We start from the raw sequence: 21,939 nt of genomic DNA on the forward strand, positions 1-21,939 counted from the left end.
ATTTTTACAAAATTTTCTATAGAAATACATATTTCACAAAATGTTCTATAGAAATAAAATTTTGACAAAATTTTCTATAGAAATATAATTTTGACAAAATTTTTTATAGAAATAAAATTTTGACAAAATTTTCTATAGAAATAAAATTTTGACAAAATTATCTATAGAAATACAATTTTGACAAAATTTTCTATAGAAACACAATTTTGACAAAATTTACTATAGAAATATAATTTTGACAAAATTGTCTATATAAATAAAATTTTGACAAAATTTTCTATAGAAGTAAAAAAACTTCTTTTGTTCATATCTCCTAAATTAAGCATCTCCTAATTAAGCGCCACATACAATCGGAAATTCCACCCTGAAAAATCGAAATTTGTATAAGAAAAACTTCTTTTGCGCATATTTGTTAATCGAAGCGTTGTAGAACGAAAAGGCGGCTATAATTTATGAACTTCCCAAAACATTCCATTTCACTCAAACTAATTTGTCATCACCACCAAATAATCGAAATTTTTATATGAAAAGCTTCTAAATCGGGATCACCCCCATACAATCGGAAAGTCCATCTAAATCCTAAAAAATCGAAATGTTTTTAAAAGAAAACCTTCTTTTGTTCATATCTCCTAAACGAAGTGTTATAGAGCGAAGGTTGATTCATGTTAAATCGTTAACACATAAGGATTTATAGTGACCCAAATCCACTAAATTTTAACTAAAAAGTAGAAATGTTGAATTTGAATTAAAATACGCATGTATTTCAATATTCGCAAAATTCGAAAGTCGTATTTTTAAAATTTTTACAATCCCTCTTTGTACGTGCAATGAAGGCACGCTAGACGTTGCAGCACAGGGGCTCCATTTCAATAAGCTCTGAAATATGTAGGTATTTTTAATAAAACCATTTTAAAATGTATATAAGTTTTCATATTATTTTTCTTTTTCTTTATTTATAATTGTTTATATTATTCATTGTTGTATTTATTATTTATAGTATATAGTTATATCTGTTGTGGAGAATATTTATAATTTTACCAATGAGAAAACAAAACACTAAAAACTTAAACCCAATAATGTATTGTGAAACAAATGAAGTGGAGCGAGCATTTTAATACCAAACGTTTAAATGTGCCCATCATTAATGCTATTGTTTGATAAATGTCAATATTTAAGTTTAATGCATTTTTTTTAGTTGTGATGAAAGCTTTGGTTCCGAACAAATGTCTCTGCTTGATGGGAAAATTCAGTTTTGTTGTGGATTTATTTAGATAAAATGATGCGCTTGGTTTTATTTAATTTAGTTGGCTTTTTTTCATTAAAATTATTTATTTACTGTAAAATTTTATATATTAACTTAGTTTAGTGTATTTTTTTTTTCAATTTTGTGTATTTGTATATTATGTTTTGTTTGTATATGTAAAACTTAAAATTACAAATATTTACTTTTTCAACTTCCCGACTACTTCATCGTCTTATTTTTGTTGTTCCTTTTTGCAAAAACACAAATAAAAATAGAGCTATTACTGTTTTATACTCCATGTTCTGTTATATTATTTAATTGCTATAATTTAAGTAATTTTATTATAATTATTTTTTATATGTATATTTATAATTTTTTTGTTTTTTAAACCAAAAAAATTAAATTAAAAGCGATAAAAAAAAATTCTTAAAATAAAAAAAAATAAGACAGGCTGGTAGGAAGATTGAAGTGATTTCATAAACGCCTCCGGATAAAGGAACACTAATAAAAAATAAAATTATAAACATACGAATATTCAAATATGGTATTTAAATTAAAAAGACATCTTACGAAAGACAAAAAATATTACAGAAATTACAAACTAATTTGATATAGAGAAAATAGGTAATTTGTTTTGGGTTTTATATATAAAGAGCGGAGCACTAGAGGAGGAACTGAATTCCTTGCTTGATGCGCTATTATGATTCCTGCATTTCATCTGTTGCTGATTTTGTTACAGATGTTGTCGTTGCATTTTAATTCATTCATGGTTAAATTGGATTCAAGAGGTTGGAAGCTTAATTCAAAGACTATGAATTTCAGTAAAGCAGTTCGATGACGACATAACATCGTTAACACATAAGGATAGAGAAAAAGAGTCGTAGGGTACACACTATTACAATAGAAATTAGTATAATTACACAAATGAAGCGCGCGAATGCACATCGGAAGGAGACAGTGTTGAATCTGATAATGAAACTGGTGCAATGGTTATGTCTAAACCAAATCGGAAAAAACAGAAACTTCTAAGCAGCTTACGGGAGATAATGGTAATGTTTTTTTAGAGGATATTTTTGATGGTGGTGGGTAACTGCTGGTGGAACATAATGACTACTATGGAACATTATGCCTTAGCCGTCTTCTTTGGGGGGTGTAAACCAACCTGTTGAACGTACACAATAATGATTATTTAAATTTACGTTTTCACTTTCATATAACACACACACACAAACAGAGATATAATTACCATTCTTTTCGTGTATTTGAACCAACGATTTAAAACTCTGTTGCGCCCTCGCCAAACTGTATGTACCCTGCGATAAGGCCTGAGTTGGTAATTTAGTTATTCCAAAGGACAAATCATTTGCAAGATTATACAGCACAAATGTGTTGTTTAAATTGTAAAAAGTACAAAAAAAAAATATAATCAAACTTACCTTTGTTGCGCCGAATTGTATTCTGGCTTTGCCTTTAACTAGCGTTGCTGCAATTTGCATTATAACTGCTTCCACCGTATATGCGGAACTCCAGCCTTGTTTGGTAAGTAATTCCATACAAATTGCCCCTCCCACTAAAACATAGCCACCTGCAAAATAAATCGGAACAATGATGAATGTTGTCTGAATATATGAAAACATTTTATTTGACAAAAAAAAAAACGTACCTGATATTATGGGATGTACAACACGTACAAATGGTGGTTCAAATGGATAAGTTTCTTTGAATATAATATTCAATAGAATACTATCTTTGCCTTCTTTTTCTTTGAGCATAATCAAATCGTTGTGTAGGGGACTGTCTGGATCAACGGATTTAAGGCGTATATTCCATTCGTATATTGAGTCATTTACTAATTCTATGGAGTACATATTGCTCTTAAATGAATCCGAACGATATATATCACGTAGTTCTTTCATTAAACGATCGGTTGCTTGAACGGAACCGGAAACTGAACCCTGATAAAAGAAGATTGTTCAAAATAAATAATGAACAAAGTTACGTTTTTTTTTTCTTAAAATACTATAAAAATAAATTAAAATACACAACTCATAGAATGAAAACACGTTTTAATAAAGTATATATGTAGCAGTATATGCGAATATTCATAGGCTCATTAAATGTTGACTCAACTTCAAGGAAAAATTAGTATTACAATTGAATTGAATCAATTAATTTTTTTTTGATTGAAATGTACCTTTTGTAGCGATATAGGCAAAGTTACTAATAGAGTGGAAATTAAATTAAATTGAAAATCCCGATGAAATTTTAATGGCGCATTTTTAGGCATGTTATACTATACACTATCATATTTTTGAGAGCCACCGTGCTACAGAAAACATTTGTTTTTGATTCAATAACGAAATTAATTGATGCAATTAATTTTTTAATTGAAATGTCTTTAATCACGAAAATGATAGTATCAATCACAGTTTTAATTGGGCATCACAAAAATACTTGTTTAAAAAATTAATTGATTTCATTAACAAATTTCAATTAATTTTTTAATTAAAAACGTAATTAATTTCAATTAATTTCTTAACTGACTTAGTGTTTTTAGTTTGATTACAAAATTTATTGTTTGAAATAAAATTTTAATTAAAAATTAAACAAAATTCCATTACTTTTTTAACTGACTACCGGAAGACTACCGAGTTTGATTAAAAAGTTATTTGTATCAATTAGTTTTTTAATTAAATATTTAAAAAAATGTCGATCATTGACATAATTAAAATTTTATGCTTTTATCTTGATTAAAAAGTTAATTGTATCAATTAATTTGTTAATTGAAAAATTTGTCAACTTCAATAACTTTTTATAACTATTTTGCATTACTTTTTAGTTTGATTAAATATTTATTGTTTCAAAAAGTTTTTAATTAAAAATCTATTTAAAAAATCCATACATTCATTTTCGTGTGATTAAAAATTTAATTGTATCAATTAATTTAATTGAAAATTTAAAAATTTCAATCATTGACTTAATGTTTCTAGTTTGATTAAAAGGTTAATAAAGGGTGATACAGTCAAAATTTGGTCAATATAAACTTGACGTATTTCTTTCAATTTTACATTTAAAAAACCTGAACACCCCTCATTTTGAAGGTGTGTGTGTGTAGAATGTTGCTCTTATTTTGATTTTGGAATTCACTCTTCAGTTGTCAAAATGCCGTCCAAGCAAGAAGAGCAGCGTATCAAAATTTTGCTCGCGCATCGCGAAAATCCGAGCTACTCGCACGCAAAGCTGGCAAAATCGCTAAAAGTTGCCAAATCAACCGTTACAAATGTAATTAAAGTGTTTGGGGAACGTTTGTCGACAGCCAGGAAGTCTGAATCGGGGGGAAATCGAAAACCGCTGAGACGACAAAGAGAGTTGCCGATAGTTTCAAGCGAAACCCTAACCTCTCTCTCCGAGATGCCGCAAATAAGCTGGGGGTATCGTCTACAACCGTGCATCGAGCCAAAAAACGAGCCGGACTATCGACTTACAAGAAGGTAGTGACTCCAAATCGCGATGATAAACAAAATACGACGGTCAAAGCGCGATCCCGGAGGCTGTACATGACGATGCTGACGAAGTTTGACTGCGTGGTAATGGGCGACGAAACCTACGTCAAAGCCGACTACAAGCAGCTTCCGGGACAGGAGTTTTATAAGGCAAAAGGAAGGGGAAAGGTAGCAGATATTTTCAAGCACATAAAACTGTCAAAGTTCACAAAGAAATATCTGGTTTGGCAAGCCATCTGTACCTGTGGCTTGAAAAGCAGCATTTTCATAGCTCCGGGACTGTCAACCAAGAAATTTACGTGAAAGAGTGTTTGAATAAACGTCTGCTGCCTTTCCTGAAGAAACACGGTTTTCCGTACTGTTTTGGCCGGATTTGGCATCTTGCCATTACGGTAAAAAGGCCATAGAGTGGTACGCCGCCAACAACGTGCAGGTGGTTCCCAATGACAAGAACCCTCCCAACACGCCAGAGCTCCGCCCAATTGAGAAATACTGGGCTATTGTCAAGCGGAACGTAAAGAAGACCAAAAAACTGCTAAGGACGAGCAGCAGTTCAAGGCAAACTGGCTTTCTGCGGCGAAGAAGGTGGACAAGGTGGCTGTACAAAATCTGATGGCAGGTGTCAAGCGTGAGGCCCGGCAATTCGGATTTGGAAAAGCGAAAGCCTAACTGAATATTTTTCCTGAATTTTATACAAATTGAACTTGAAAAAGAAATTTAATTTGATTTTTAAATAAACGATTTCACCGATTTACACGCGTTTTCCCTTGACCAAATTTTGACCGTATCACCCTTTAGTATCAATTATTTTTTTTAATTAAAAAACTTCTCAACTTCAGTCAATTTTGTAATTGGGAATATTTTGGTGATATTTTTTTCTGTGCAGATATTTTGTGATTGATGTTTGTTTTTATTAAAAAATTGGTTGAATCAATTAAATGTTTAATTGATTATTTTTAAATTCAAATAAAATTTTAATAGGAAAAATATTGATAATTTTTCTGTAAGAATGATATAGATCAGAGAATTAATTAAACGTTGATTTCATCCGCACAATCAATTAATTTTAATAGATTTAAATAAAAATTTTATTGAGTTTGGTCGCAACCCTAAATTAATTTAATTGGAACTTTCATTTATTTATTTATAATTATTTTACATAAAGATGATATCATTTTCTTTGTAAGTTTATACTTTCTTATGACATTTTTGATTATAATTATAGTTGGATTTTTCTATGGATTAGAGTCAAAATGAATGGCATGTACACAGCAAGTAATTATTACAAAATTTTTGTTATAAAATTAATTTGTTGAATGGGATTTTCAATCATTTTCTTAAATCAATTTAACGAAAATAATTGATCCAATTATAATAAAAAAAATCAATCAATCACAGAAATAATTGGATTCACCGCAGTATGAAACGACGCTCGGACTCGTCTATAAGAAGAAGGTCCCGTGGATTCAAGAAGCACTTGTTGATAAGGTCAAATTTCACCACTAGTGGTATTAGTGGTGGATAGATTAGTCTAAGTGAACCTAAAATAACGGGCTGCCACTATACCTAACCTAACCCATCCTACTATCAATTTCGTGAATTAAAGAATTTCCATTAAAAAAATAAATTGTATCAATTAATTTCAAAATTTAATAAGAAAAAAAATAGGACAGGTCAATTGCTTCGAGTAATTTAACATAGTTCAGGGTATATATTAAATGTGGACCATTGACTGATCAGCCGGCAATTTATGGGGCATCCCATTTAAGTGCATCCCAGCAAGGTGAAAACCTATCACCGATAACATCCAACCCTCACTGCATTCGGGTCTACGGCCCAGACATGACACAGGGTTTTCAACTCTGCAAAGGTTGAACTCTATCCTAAGTGGGGTTTGCAGTGGACATCTATCACTCAGGAGTGTCAGAGGGTCGTATATTGATTGAAGGGCATGGATTTAAACTAAAGTTATATAATTATTTCATCGAAGCCACTATCGGAAGAAGGCATTTTATCCAAAGTATTTTCAAATTTAAGAAATTCTATTTTCTATTATGTTTAAAATTGGGCAGAATAAAAAACCTACATTAACAACTGAATGTATTTTTTCCATAACTAAAAAGCTACACAGAAAAAATATTTCCAATTAAAGTCTTAATTGAGTTTTAAAAAATATTCAATTAAAAACTTTATTGATTCAACAATTTTTTTAATTGAAACAAAAAATCAATCACAAAAATTTATATTATGAATTAATTTTTTAATTGGATCAATTAATGTTTTGACTTTCAATTAATTTTTTAATCGACTTTCAATTATTTTTTAATTGATACTATCATTTCTGTGATTGAAGACATTTCAATTAAAAAATTAATTGGATCAATTAATTACGTGATTGAATCAAAAAAAACATTTTATTGTGTGTGTTCTTACCTTTAGATAGTCTTGCCGCTGGCTCTGGCGCAGTCTTTCTAATGTTGCCAAATGTTCCACTTCCATCTCATCTTTCTGAAAACGTAATTGAAAAGTAAGTACCATGTTAGTTTTGAAAAACTAAAAGAAAATTTATTACTCACTTTATTCGCACTACGACCATCGTCCATTTCCAATGGTAGATCTTCATCTGCCTCGCTTTCCTGCTCACTATCGCCTATGGGATCTTCGATATCGTCTTGATCAGATTCGATATCTTCAATTTGATGTTGAGCTGCGGGCTGTTGATTCAACGATGATGAACTAGTAGGTGGTGGCAACTGAAATGGTATTGTGAGGTTGTCTATGTCGGGCGGCAGTGGGACATTGTGTAGGCGGCACAATTCACGCAATAATATGCCAACCTAAAATAAAAAAATACAATTACATTAGGCCAAGTGTTGGACCAAAAACTACAAGTAATACAAGGATACGCGCCACAAGCCCATACACAAGGCGAGTGGGGGTCTAAAGGCAAATATTGTATACAATTGCTAACTACACTTACCTGGTTTATGACATGATTATCACGACCATTTGTATTACTTAGTATTTGGACAGCATTTGTTACACTTGTCTCCTCACTTTCGGCAAACCAAACTGGAGGTGAAGATGGATACGTTTCCTGAAAAAAAAAAAAAATGAATGAATCAAAAAGGTGTGATAAGATAATGTGATTTATATGTTTGGGGTATATTGGTATCAAGCTAATTTAAGGGGTACATGAGAACTTATATCATAAATCTACGTTTGCAAAAACTGTTAAGTGGAACACACTTTTACCGTGTGTATTCTAAATGCATTGTTCAATGCATTGAACTTGTAGCGTTGAGGTAGGGTTCATTAAACTGTCGTTAAATATAAAAACCGAATATGTTAATTTAATAAAAATATGACTGAAACGCCTACGGAATACATCGCGTATGAGTATTTACTTCAATAGTGAAACAACTCAAAATTGGCGTTCCGGGCATTGTATAAAAGGAATATATGCCATGGCATAAAGGGAATACCATGCAACAAAATTACTAGTATAAAGTTTTAACAATTGGAAATAGACAATATATTCATATAGTAAATTATTTATTTGTTTCTTTGTTCCCACGAATGATCAACGATGCTGAAATAAACAAGTAAGGAAAGTCTAAAGTCGGGCGAGGCCGACTATATTATACCCTGCACCACTTTGTGGATCTACAATTTCGATACCATCTGAAATCCTTGAAATTTGTTGGGTGCTATATATAAAGGCCTTCTTAGAAAATCTATTGACTTAAAATTTAAGTCGCTTAATGCCCTGGGGTGGACCACAATGTTAGTAAAAAAAAATATGGGAAACATTTAAATCTGAACCACTTTTGAGGCAACTTCGCAAAAGTGTATTTTGATTTATCGATCGATAGATATGTATTAGAAGTATAGGAAAATTGGAATCATTTTTACAATTTTTCGACTAAGCAGTGGCGATTCTACAAGGAAAATGTTGGTATTTTGATCATTTTTGTCGAAATCACAACAACGTATATATGGGAGCAACAAAGCTAATTCTACTCCCTGTGCAAAATTTCAACTAAATCGGAATATAAACTTGGCCTCTATAGTCATATGAGTATAAATCTGGCGAAAGCTATATATGGGAGCTATATCTAAATCTGAATCGATTTCTTCCAAAATCAATAGGGTTCTATTCTGACACAAAACGCATACTTGTGCCAAATTTGAAGTCGATTGGACTAAAACTACGACCTAGACTTTGATTACAAAAATGTGTTCACGGACAGACGGACATGGCTATATCGACCCAGGCGCCCACCCTGAGCATTTTTGCCAAAGACACTATTTGTCTATCTCGTCTCCTTCTGGGTGTTGCAAACATATGCACTAACTTATAATACCCTGTTCGACAGTTGATCCCATCTAGGATGTATGTGTAAATATCATCCTTCTCGCAGAATGATACAATATTTCATACACCGCCTAGTTTTATAAATAGAATTATGTTATATTTTGAAAGGTTAAAGTCTCCAAAGTTGGTTTAGGTTTTGCCCTAATCATAATGTTAATCTTTTATTGATTATTTATGGCATTAATATGTACTTTTCGCAACAATGTTGCATTTGTTGTTTGCAAATTAAAAACTTCTTTTGCATAAATTAACTTCAACCAATGAAACGTCATATGGGCCTATTATAATTTTTTTATTGAAATTCAAACCTTTCAGTAATAGTTTGTTGAGAAGGAACGCTTAACTATGGTGTCCTTTCAAGTTATACATAAAAATAATCCCTACAACTAAAGAAAGGACTGACGCACAAGTATTCTTTCAAAAACAATGTACAACAAGGATCCGATAAGTTTTAAATTTCATTAAATCAAAAACTTTGCTTAAGTGTCACCGTAGCCATAGCCATCATTTTAAAGGTTAACAAACACGGGTAAAAACACAAAAGCACACATAACAACAACCACAAAGCATATGAAAAGCGAGAGCATTATTAAAAAGGGTAATGACTGATGAAGTGGTAGAGTATGTACTTATGAGCAGGAGAAAATTTCACAGTATTCAAAGGAGGTAGAAAAGATGCAGTGGATCGACAATGAAGCAATGTCAGAACGTCTGCAGAGAAGTCGCAGCACACAACAACCCAATCAAGTGAAATTGTAATTCAACCTCTAATTAGAGCATTGAACCATCAACAACGGAATCTTATATACCCACAACAACATGTTTCAATCCCATATATTGCCTGTTTTATTTGTTTCGGTTAATATGTGTGCCCTCTTCCATATACAATGGGTTTTGATGACGGTAAATTTTACTAAACTCTATTCTGATGTATTTATGGAAGCATTTATCATTATTGCAATATGTAAATTGGGTTTGGTATACGGAAACAAAGGTAATACCCTACTGAAAGTGGAATTCATATTAGATCACTTAGTGGCAAAAGGCACTTTATTAATAATCTTTCGAAATTCAATGTTAACGATCTATTTTGCCAAATTTTTTTTTCTATAAAAATTTTATTTTTATATATTTGTTCAAAATTTGATTTCTATAGAAAATTTAGTCAATATTTTGTTTCTGTAGAAAATTTTCCGAAGTTTCATTTCTATATAAAATTTTGCAAAATTTTATTTACTAGACAAAATTTTTTCCAAAATTGTATTCAGGGAGCATACAATTTTGGAAAAATTGTTTTCGACTGTAGAAATGACTCAAATTTTCAAATTTTTCAATGAATGAATCATAAATGCATTTTTGCGAAATTGTCTAAACAATTATAAATATTTCCCAAATATTGCCCGACTTTTGTAGAAGTCTGATTTGAGATTTTATCAAAATGTAGATCTAAATACAAAGTTGTGCAGAGTACAATCGGCCCGCCCGACTTTAGACTCTCCTTGCATTTTTATTTTTTGTTAAAATTGTGTTACGTCCCATAACGTTAGATTTAAATTTTAAGACTCATGTTAATTCCAAGTTAGATTTTGTAGAAATATATACAATTTTGTCTAAATCGATTCATATTCAAATTCATGCATATGGGAATATAAACCTTTATATAGCTCGCAACAAATTTAAAGGATTTGAGATAGTATCAATGATTTTAATCCACAAATACATATACTCTGGGTATCTTCTCATATTATGATGGGTATTTATATCATTATTTCATTTATTAAACATTGCCCTAAATTTGAAATATAGAGTTCAATTGGCATCTAATGTGAAATTAAGACCTTTTTTTGAACACATAAATAAATACGATACTTTATATCGATCCACTTATGGTACCCTCACAAATAGAAATACAAATTTGTGGTATTAAAATGAGATTTAGTTATATTACCCGGAGTCGGAGTCGAGCTGATGAAAACTGATGGAGTCGGAGTCGAGCAAAATTGGCTCGACTCCACAGCCCTGGTATATACAACGCGCGGTCATGCAAAATACCAACCACGCAGATTTAAATTTATAAATAACCACGATATTAATACGATAATGTGAAATCCTATATTTTCTTACTATTTTTATAAGGAAAAGACATTCTCAAATACGAAGTAAATGGTTATAAAAAATGTAAAAAATACTCGTAAGTATTTTACGAAGGTTAGCATTTTCTTTTAATGAATTTTTTTTATAATGAAAAGGCATTGAAAAATACAAAAATTTTAAAAATAAGTACGAAATAAACGGTTCTAAAAACTGTCAGCAAAAATTCTCCCAATTAAAAAATCAATTAAAGTTTAAAATATATACATACTAATCAATGGTTCATTAAATTTTGACTCAATTCTATAGAGATACCCAACCTTACTAACTATCGAAACATTCATAAAAAAGATAGAAACTCTCTAACAAAATTACATGAAAATTATTTCATCTAAGTTTAAATAATTATAAATAAATAATTGATTGCCTCAACTAAAATGTTAATTCAGGGTTGCGACCAAAATCAAATTTTTAATTGAACCAATCAAAAAATTAATTCAAAATGCCAAAGAAATCAATTAATATAGGCTATATGTTATTATCCCGTACCAAATTTCAAGCAGATCGGATCGGAAAATTTCGGGCACTAGAGAGTTGAGACAAAAAAGACAGGAAACCGAAAGGAAGCAAAGATCACTATTTTATAAAGGACTACAATTATATAATAGTATCCCTAATTGTATCAAAACTGAAACTAATATTATGCGTTTTAAATCTGCTATTAGTCAATATGTTAAAATGAATTCAAATATGTAGGAATTTATATAATTACAATGAATATATACAGTATTAATAATACTACTTAATAAACCAATAAAAAAAAAAACAGTAGTTAAAGGATCCGAGGGCTGTAACTACATACAACAATTTCTAAAAAGCGTAATCTCAACAGACTGATTGACAGACATTTCTACAAAGAATCCAAATTTCACTACGACCAAAAATATATAGATACTTATTGGGTTCAGAGACCAATATTTTGAAGCGTTACAAACGGTATGACAAAGTTAGTATACTCCCACCTCCTATGGTGGAATATGAAGTCATTGCACAATACTAAAACTTTGGATTCTGGGGCCATATAAAATACTGGTCAAATCCGGTATTACTGCAGAAACCAAAATTTTGCTTACCGTGTAAAAATTTGGGGATCCAATTTTTACACGGGTAAGCAGATTTAGATACTCCCATACATATCTATTGTCCAATATACACTTAAATGACCACCAGACACAAAATTTTCACCCTGAGACCACAGTTTTACTCCGATTTACTTGAAATTTTGCACAGGTACCATAATTAACATTCTAGCTACGCATGCCGAGTTTGGTTAAAATCGGTTCAGATTTAGATATAGCCCCACTTATATATCTCACGCCCGATATGCATATATATGACTCTAGAAGCCATATTTTTTCTCTGATTTGCTTCAAATTTTACACAAGAAGTATATTTGATACTATCGTCAAGCGTGCCAAGTTTGATTTAAATCGGTTCAAATTTAGGTATAGCCCCCATATAAACGTACATTTGCAGAAATGCATTATTTTACCCGAGTTAGTGACGTTTAATGCAAGTTTTTGGCCCATTTGGCTAAGCACAGGTATAAATATAATACATCGTTGGAAAGGTATTTGAGAGAGCTTTATTTCTATGCTATTGGAAAGAACAAAAAATTCGAAACTTTAAAGTTTTTGGGCCACGGAACAATTTTTTCAAAAATTCCGATTTTTTGGGAATTAAAAATATGAATTGAAACCTTAAAAACTTTTGAACTGATTGTAATATTATTATGATTTTTATTGATTTTAGCAGGTAAATTGTTTTAAAAGAAATATTGCTGAATACACCATTCCCAAAATTGGTATCAAAAATCCCCAAAATGGGGACATATATTGAAAACATGTTAATTTTTCGAATTCAGTGTTTTAGATGTGAATTAAAAAATGTGTTCATATTTTTATAATTTATTATGAATTTTCACACATTCTAACGCTTGTCTGAAACGTTTGACCTCATTTTCAAAAATTCGAAATTTTTCTAGAATGGATTTAGAATTTTCTTCGAAAAAATTTAGATAAGTTGTACCATTTTATTAATTTTTATTCTAAAAATATGAAAATAGCGGGTTATAAAAAATTGATTTAAAAGAACTTTCTGTGTAGTAAAAATAAAGAACATCTTTGGAGTAATATTTTTGGAGGTGATTTAACCCTCTAATGCCCCAATTTTTTTTGCCAGCTGATTAAATATTCAATGTTAGCGACACAAAATCAAAAAAAAAAATGCTGCCAAGCCTCTTGAACAATTTTAACTAAGTTTTCTTTTTATTTTACCCAATTTTGCTGTCTTAAGGTGTATTTTACTAAAAGCTTCATGATTTATCGAAGCCCGCCTATAGGCGGGATTGGGCATTAGAGGGTTTAATGTTATGCCTTGAGAACTCCCAAATCTTTTTTTGCTGTGACCTTAGATAAAGGTAGGAACCCTGTGGATTTTTTAATGGGAATATATTAATTTATAGATTCAAAATAGGCTATGAAAATTAGGAGAATAACTACTAAATTACTTATATTTTTTCAGCTATACTACTAAATAAAGATATTTCACAAAAACATAAATTAAGTTAAATGGGTGCTAGATGTTTACAAGAAATTTGTTCTCTCAATCTGAACCACACACAACTAATCGGGATGAGATGAAAAACATAACGTAAGAACGTAGGTGGATACATTATTTGTAATGACAATGTCAAGTTTGTTGTTCCCAGTGTGATGAGTGGAATATGCGTAAGTAACTACTTACTTGGGTGTTGTGTACTCGTCGTACGTGCTCAAGTATACATGATACAGTTTAAAATTTTCACTTAAGTTCTTTGTAAATATTCAGATGGAATCATTCATGCATGTGTATGTGTATGCATACACATTTTGTAAAACTTTTTTCTCATTGATTTAACACTGATGTGCTAATTACAGCTATGATATAGGGACATAGTGTCGCGTATTTTTTTACTTTCTTTCATACGAAATAGTGGGAGTATGAAATATGGTTTCTTGTAGTAATTTTGTTAAATTACTCCTAATTGTGATGAGATATCTTAACATGTAATTGCTTATGTAAATGGAATGCATAGCTCACAAATAGAATTAAATTCACACATATTTTACTATTGGTGTGCTTAATAACCAATGCCTTTCTGAAACCACATTTAGTTTCCAATTACGTACTATGTAAAATCACAGATGATTTTTTTAATGTAAACATGTGAAAGGTAAATATATTGGGTTATTTGATAGTTAGGTATTCCATTGTCCATTGGAATTACTTTATTTGGCCAAAAAGGCTTAGAATTATATGTTTTATATATAAATAGAAATAAAGTAATGAAATGAGCCACAGGAGTTTGGACATAAAAATGAAACAAGTAAGGAAAGTCTAAAGTCGAGCGGAGACGACTATATTATACCCTGCACCACTTTGTAAATCCACATTTTCGATACTAGATCAAATCCGTCAAATGAGTTGGGTGCTATATATAAATGTTTTTTTCCCAAATAAATACATTTAAATCTGACTCCATCTGAACAAGATTTATAATCTATAGACTTAAAATTTAAGCCGGCTAATGGTACACTGTGTTAGTAAAAACAAGTAAGGAAAGTCTAAAGTCGGGCGGGGCCGACTATATTATACCCTGCACCACTTTGTAGATCTAAATTTTCGATACCATATCACATCCGTCAAATGTGTTGGGGGCTATATATAAAGGTTTGTCCCAAATACATACATTTTAATATCACTCGATCAGGACAGAATTTAATAGACTTTTACAAAATCTATAGACTCAAAATTTAAGTCGGCTAATGCACTAGGGTGGAACACAATGTTAGTAAAAAAATATGGGAAACATTTAAATCTGAAGAAATTTTAAGGAAACTTCGCAAAAGTTTATTTATGATTTATCGCTCGATATATATGTATTAGAGGTTTAGGCAAATTAGAGTCATTTTTACAACTTCTCGACTAAGCAGTGGCGTTTGACCATTTTTCTCCAAATAGGAAAAACATATATATGGGACCTATATCTAAATCTGAATCGATTTTATCACTTCAAATTTTTGAGGCGTACAATTTAAAGTGAATTTCATAAAACTTTGTATTAGATATGAGTATATACATTTATACCATAAGTTCTATTTAAGTAGCTGATGCAGATAAACGTAAAGTGTTGCATATGTATAGTTATCTTTTAAGTTATAGAGTTATTGCTCTATATATGTAATAAGAAAATGAAATGAAAATAAATGGTTACAATGAAACTGAAAAAACTGAAAAAAATCTGAATCGATTTCAACCAAATTTGGCACGCATAGCAACAATGCTAATTTTACTCCCTGTGCAAAATTTCAACTAAATCGGAGTTAAAAATTGGCCTCTGTGGTCAAATGAGTGTAAATTGGCCGAAATCTATATATGGGAGCTATATATAAATCTGAACCGATTTCAACCAAATTTGACACGCATAGCTACAATGCTAATTCTACTCCCTGTGCAAAATTTCAATTAAATCGGAGTAAAAGATTAGCCACTTTGGTCATATGAGTGTAAATCGGGCGAAAGCTATATATGGGAGCTATATCTAAATCTGAACCGATTTCAATAAAATTTGGCACACTTAACTGCACTACTAATTGTGCTGCCTGTGCAAAATTTCAAACAAATTGGGGTAAAACTCTGGCTTCTGGGACCGTATTAGTCCATATCGGGCGAAAGATATATATGGGAGCTATATCTAAATCTGAACCGATTTCAATCAAATTTTGCACACTTCACTATACGACTAAGTGTTATGTTTGTACAAAATTTCAAGCAAATCGGTATAAAACTCTGGCTGCTGGGTCCATATTAGTGCATATCGGGCGAAAGATATATATGGAGCTATATCTAAATCTGAACCGATTTCTTCCAAAATCAATATGGTTCTATTCTGACCCAAATTATGAACATGTGCCAAATTTGAAGGCGATTGGACTTAAATTGCGACCTAGACTTTGATCACAAAAATGTGTTCACAGACGGACGGACGGACAGACGGGCATGGTTATATCGACTCAGGGACCATCCTTGAACATTATTGCCAAAGACACCATGTGTCTATCTCGTCTCCTTCTGGGTGTTACAAACATATGCACTAACTTATAATACCCTGTTCCACAGTGTGGCGCAGGGTATACAAATATGGGAAACATTTTAATCTGAACCCATTTTCAGGCAACTTCGCAAAAGTGTATTTATGATTTATCGGTCGATAGATACGTATTAGACACAAAGGAAAATTTGAGTCACTTTTACAAGTTTTCGACTTAGCAGTGGCATTTTGGCGATTTTTGCCCAAATCGGAAAAACACATATATGGAAGCTATATTGAAATCTGAACCGATTTCAACCAAATTAGACATGCATACTTAGTATTTTAATTCTACTCCCTGTGCAAAACTTCGGACTACAACTTTGACCTCTGTGGTCATATGACGGAAAATCGGGCGAAAGATATTTATGGGAGCTATATCTAAATCTGAACCGATTTCTTCCAAAATCAATACGGTTCTTTTCTGACCCAAAACAGGAACTTGTGCCAAATTTGAAGACGATTGGAATTAAATCTAGATCGACTCAGGGACCTACCCTGAGCATTATTGCCAAAGACACCATGTGTCTATCTCGTCTACTTCTGGGTGTTGAAAACATATGCACTAACTTATAATACCTTGTTCCACAGTGTGGTGCAGGGTATAACTATCCCCGTTTTCGCATTTATATACAAAATGAAGGTAAACCGTATTGGTGGAAGATTTTATATAGGGGTTTGCGAAGAGGTTCACAGAAAAAATGTTTTTTTTTTTTGCAACAAAGTCCATTTATTTATGGGTTTGAAAATTACACATAAGGAATGTAAATATCAAGTCACATTTTTTAAGCTAACAAATTCGAAAATAGGTCCCAAATAAAAACTTAAATATTAGCATAAATAAACAGTTATATAATCAAGTATCTCTCATCTATAAGGGAGTAATTCACAAACTTCCAAAATATAAAAACAAACAAAAATTGTAGTGTGCGTTGTATGCTTCCCTAAGTGGTTTCTAAGTGGCAATGTGTAACGCCGTTCTGACTCGGCTATAAAAAGTACGACCCTTGTCATTGAGTTAAACATAGAATCGGGCAGCACTCCGTGATAAGAGAGAAGATTCACCACTGTGGTGTCACAATGGACTCAGTAGTTAAAGTGAGCATGAAATATCGGGCTGTCACTAAACCTAAACATACCTAACCTAATATTGGTTTAATATTGCATATTTTCGTCACAAACTGATCGACCTATTGTACTCTACACTCTTGTAATAAATTGATAAAATAACTGATAGTAAATATAATCATTATATTAAAATGGAAATTACCGACAATTTAAAGCAGTTGTATCACACAAAGAAATTTTGGACATGTAAAATGTCCACAAATCGGCCAAATGGCAAAATATGGGGATGTAGATTTATATGTGAAAGATAAATCTTGTTGTCATCTATCGGACGGTTAAAACAAATATTGCAAAATATGTTTGAAAGTCTCAATATATGGTCTGGAGGCACAGATCTTCGAAAAAAAATGTTACCACAGTGACCGAATGGAAAATTATGGGGATCCAGATTTATTTGTGAAAGATAGATATTTTAGCCATCTATACGATGATGAAAACTGACATTGCAACATATATGGCTTGGAAAAAAGTGGAGGCACTGCTTCTCGAGAGAAATGTAACCACTGTAATTCTAATGGAAAAATGGGTACCCAGATTTATATGTGAAAAATAGATTTTTTAGTCATCAATAACCGAAAAATTTTTTGAAACTAATTTTTTTAGTTTTTTTTTTATGGACACGGCGATTTCAAGGCTTATTTATGCCATGGGTGATATCGTAATTCGTCATTACAACAACTTTTTTACTTTTTCTTCTGTACAGTTGTTTGTGTTTCTCTTACACAGGGGGACTCCCCTAATTGTTATTTTCCATGCATACATTTGTGTGACGACCGATGTTCGTCTCTAATGAGATTTCCGCTAACCACAAGAAATGATGAGTTTGAGGACTTAACCCTGGGAATCCCCTGGGCCGTAAGTTTTCTGATTCAATATGCTGTTAATGAATTTTGATAGCAAACTTCCCCTAACTTTAAATGAATAAGCATTCTTTAAAGAAGTACTTACCGTGATATTTGCATGAATGTCATAACGTTTGCCACTTTTTCCAATGAAACGACAAGTCAGCTCGTCCACACTTGAGTTGAGAATTTGAAAACGTTCATGATTCTTGGTAAAGATTTTCTCCAATGTTTTTATTTCCAATTTTAGGGTATTGAGACACGCCATCGTGCGTCCTCAAGCAGCACGACGAATTATGCCACACAAAAACGCCACAAATCGCGTATGCGATTCTTCGCACAAATTTAAACGCGCGCGCTCGTTATGCCTCTGCTATCAAACGTCGGCCTCTTGGAATTTTGGAACAATCGGATCAAGAAAAATAGGTGAATACCTAAATATTGCAATTAAAAATCGAGGAAAATGTGTAAATAATTTTGGAATACTAAATAAATATGGATAAATATTATAGCACACTGGGTTATGTATTTTCTCATAGTTTGTATATCCAAATTTCAACAATTAAATTTGGTTCACAGTCCATTTTAAAGTCTTTTTAGCCATCAATGAGACATAACAAAGGAAATGCTTCACTTCGTCTGGCCTTTTTTGTTCATCGTTCAATGTTCTTTGTTGCGAAAGACTGATTTTCTTGGTTTCACTTTATATGTCGACGGACGGGTTGTTTAGTTTACTTTTACACTTTTTTGGTTTTGTTTTCCTTTGACTTTTTTGTCTTTTGTTACAACAAACATTTATTTGAATTTACTGTTAAACGATTGTTCCCTTGGTGTGTTGTTGCTGCCACATAAACGATGATGATGATGCCAATAATGGTGGTGGTGAAGACAGACATAATTTGCAGTTGAAGCTGCGCAGTTGCAGCAGATTTCAAATGGAATTATCAGAAAGAAATTTCCAACAATAAATTGTTTTTGTCACAAGTAGAATCGTTTATTGTTTACCCAATAGTTGTATTCCTTACTGGAGGAGAAAGGTGAGTCGTCGTTCGACCGATTCTTTCGATATGCACACACAAATGCACCAGTCAAGCATACATCTTTAGAGGTCTCCCTCGTCTCAGTTGATGCCAGAGTTATACGTCTTCCTTTTTGCAATCGATCTTTTGAATAACAAAACGGAGAAAATTCGTCACCTACCTGCGTCACTTCGTCGTTTGTGATTTTAAACGAAGAGAGTGCAAACAAAATAAAAAATCACCAATATCGTCGTATACATTATTCTGTTGTTTCGCCTTATCAAAATCCACTTTAGAACAATTTGATAGTCATTCAAAAAATTCTTTTTCGTGGAAATTTAAGGAAATAGAAAAATATAATGTCGTTGAATAGAGGAAAAACAACATAACGAATCATAACTTTTTCCCCCATTTGCTATCAACGAAAACGACGACAACATCATGTACTCCACCATCAACAAACAACAACAACACCACCAAGAAATGAACGAAACCATCGTCGCACAACACATACACGCACACAAAGATATACAAATCTGCAGTCTGTCTGGCGAACGAACAAGTTTGCGAATAGAAAAATAAAGTTTCTATCTACATATTGTGATTTCTTATGTATTTTCTGGTCTTTTGTGCATTAAATTTAAATAGTTTACGAATTTATGCACAATAATTTATTGGAATTCTCGTTTAATCTTTACCTAAAAAAAATATTTTTACTTCTTTAATTCAATAAAAACCGACCCGACGTCCGATGCTGTGAAGTAAAAAATCACTTTCGCCAGGAGCGTGAGTAACTGATTACTTTAGTAGAGCAATTGGTATCGAATAACCGACAGAAAGCAAAAATAATAAATCGATGTTGCCGTATGAAACTGTGATTTATAGTGTTACCACCTTAGAAATTTTTGCTATTCGTGCTTACCAGTAGAAAGATTGCAGAAAATAAACGTTTGACAAATATTTATATAACTAGGAGGGCTTGTTTACATTTGTGACATTTAAGACATCACAAGGTTTGGCATGTTTTAATTAGCTCAAAACGAAAAAAAGTAGTTTTAATTGTTAAAGAAATGAGTACAGGTTTCGATTTCGAGCAGGCCCGAGGTATGATACCAAAACATGGATGAATTTAATATTCATTTACTGTTTACGTATATGTTTTTACAGAAACGAGGCATTGGAAGACATTCTTTGGAATATCCATAAATCAATGCTCTGAAACAATTTCATATATTCAATATTTTTGTTCATCTTTAGTTTCACCTTTATTCAAACATGAGGTTTGTACAAAATAAGGCTGAAATATATGTTTTTTAGAAATCCTATTGCAAAACTAACTCACTTTGGTATTATAATGAAAGAGCGTAAATTCATTGTTCTTATTTTGCACTTTTATTTCCTCTTTTCATCTTTGAAGCCTTTATTAAAAAAGCTGAAACATGTCATCTTAGCAAACCTATGACAAAGCACATAGAACTTTTGTTGGTGCAAAGCATTATAATATAACAATATGAAATAATAGTGTTCCAAGAAATCCTCCAGTATTGGGTAACAGGACAGCGACAAAAATATGTCCAAAACTGTGTTTTGCCCGTCAATCACAATCTATTACAACGGTATGGCAACACGAAATCGAGCATAATAATGTCTTTTGTCCATATTTTAACCACAAGATTTAACTTTTAAAATACACAAAATTTACCTTTTTATCCACAATTTCATTAACTTCTAAACATATGTCATTGTTTTTTCGTCTTGGAATGTTTGCGTTTTATGATACACAAAAAAAACAAAAATATGTCAGTTTAAAGCCCAAATTGCTGAATAGTAAAATAATGCTTGTTTTCAATTTATAGTTCGTCAGACACTCTAAAATTCTGCATCTTCTATTACATAAACATAAATAAACCAATTAATTTTCACATTTTACCTAGAACTTATTTTGTAAATATTTTAATTACAGAAATCACTTTCGCTATTGAGTTACTGAATACTTCTATGGAGCAATTGGTGTGGGGTAACCGATACAAAGCAAAATAAACTTGGTGCTACCGTATTTTTGGTGATATTTGGTTAAGTATGGTGTTACCAACTCAATGTTTTTTTTTTTGTTTTTGAATGATAAAATAACCACGGTTTTGCATCCCTATACATGTAGCAGGGAAACAAAATTTAATAAAATAATGTTTATACAAAGAATACTACGTTTACACTAGGGAGGAGTTCCTATTGACAAAAATTTGCATTTCAATAATTTTCTGTATTTTATGGAAACATAGAAAACAAACATTGCAAAATATTTTTGGGGGACAGCCTCTTTCTTCTATTCGAAATCTAATCTTCGTTGCTAATTTGGTTTCTCTAATGTGCCTTGCAGACGCCGTCCAGGCTATAAGTTTATCCGGACGATAGTGCTCGGGTCGAACATATCTCATAAATTGACCACACTATAAGTTAATGCGCTTTACAGACTATCAGTTATTCCAGACGGAATGTCGGTGTTTGTAAAGAATCTTACAGTGTGTCGGATCGATACGACTTGTC

The 21,939-nt window shown here is 31.8% G+C and overlaps 1 protein-coding gene across 5 annotated transcripts; it reads right to left on the reverse strand.

The window, feature by feature from the left end:
- Positions 1-1,250: 1,250 nt before the first annotated feature.
- Positions 1,251-21,443, reverse strand: LOC142230282 (ubiquitin-conjugating enzyme E2 Q2). Of its 5 annotated transcripts, XR_012720634.1 has the most exons (10): positions 20,094-20,212; positions 18,483-18,810; positions 7,727-7,843; positions 7,323-7,583; positions 7,180-7,254; positions 2,907-3,198; positions 2,680-2,828; positions 2,490-2,568; positions 2,164-2,405; positions 1,251-2,052 (listed from the first exon to the last, which is right to left on the reverse strand). XR_012720634.1 is itself a non-coding variant. In XM_075300933.1 (9 exons), the coding sequence occupies exons 2-9, from the start codon at positions 18,642-18,644 to the stop codon at positions 2,374-2,376; spliced, it is 1,167 nt and encodes a 388-aa protein (XP_075157048.1). In that variant the 5' UTR covers positions 18,645-18,810; positions 21,326-21,443; the 3' UTR covers positions 1,251-2,373. The 5 variants fall into 5 exon arrangements, 4 of the variants coding, with proteins under 4 accessions (XP_075157048.1, XP_075157049.1, XP_075157050.1 ...); XM_075300933.1 differs by lacking the exon at positions 20,094-20,212 and adding an exon at positions 21,326-21,443 and having other exon boundaries at positions 1,251-2,405; XM_075300934.1 differs by lacking the exon at positions 20,094-20,212 and adding an exon at positions 21,098-21,121 and having other exon boundaries at positions 1,251-2,405.
- Between the last annotated feature and the right edge of the window lie 496 nt (positions 21,444-21,939).

The sequence above is a fragment of the Haematobia irritans genome, chromosome 3 (genome assembly GCF_050003625.1).
Source record: "Haematobia irritans isolate KBUSLIRL chromosome 3, ASM5000362v1, whole genome shotgun sequence".
In the NCBI taxonomy this organism is placed as follows: domain Eukaryota; kingdom Metazoa; phylum Arthropoda; class Insecta; order Diptera; family Muscidae; genus Haematobia; species Haematobia irritans.

What these genes read in the sequence shown, in the direction of transcription:
- LOC142230282 (XM_075300933.1), bottom strand. Translation starts at nt 18,644, where the DNA reads ATGGCGTGTCTCAATACCCTAAAATTGGAAATAAAAACATTGGAGAAA. An exon ending in ACATTCATGCAAATATCACG is followed by an intron (nt 7,844 to 18,482) that starts GTAAGTACTTCT and finishes TTTTTTTTTCAG; the next exon opens with GAAACGTATCCATCTTCACC. An exon ending in TGTACATCCCATAATATCAG is followed by an intron (nt 2,829 to 2,906) that starts GTACGTTTTTTT and finishes TTTATTTTGCAG; the next exon opens with GTGGCTATGTTTTAGTGGGA.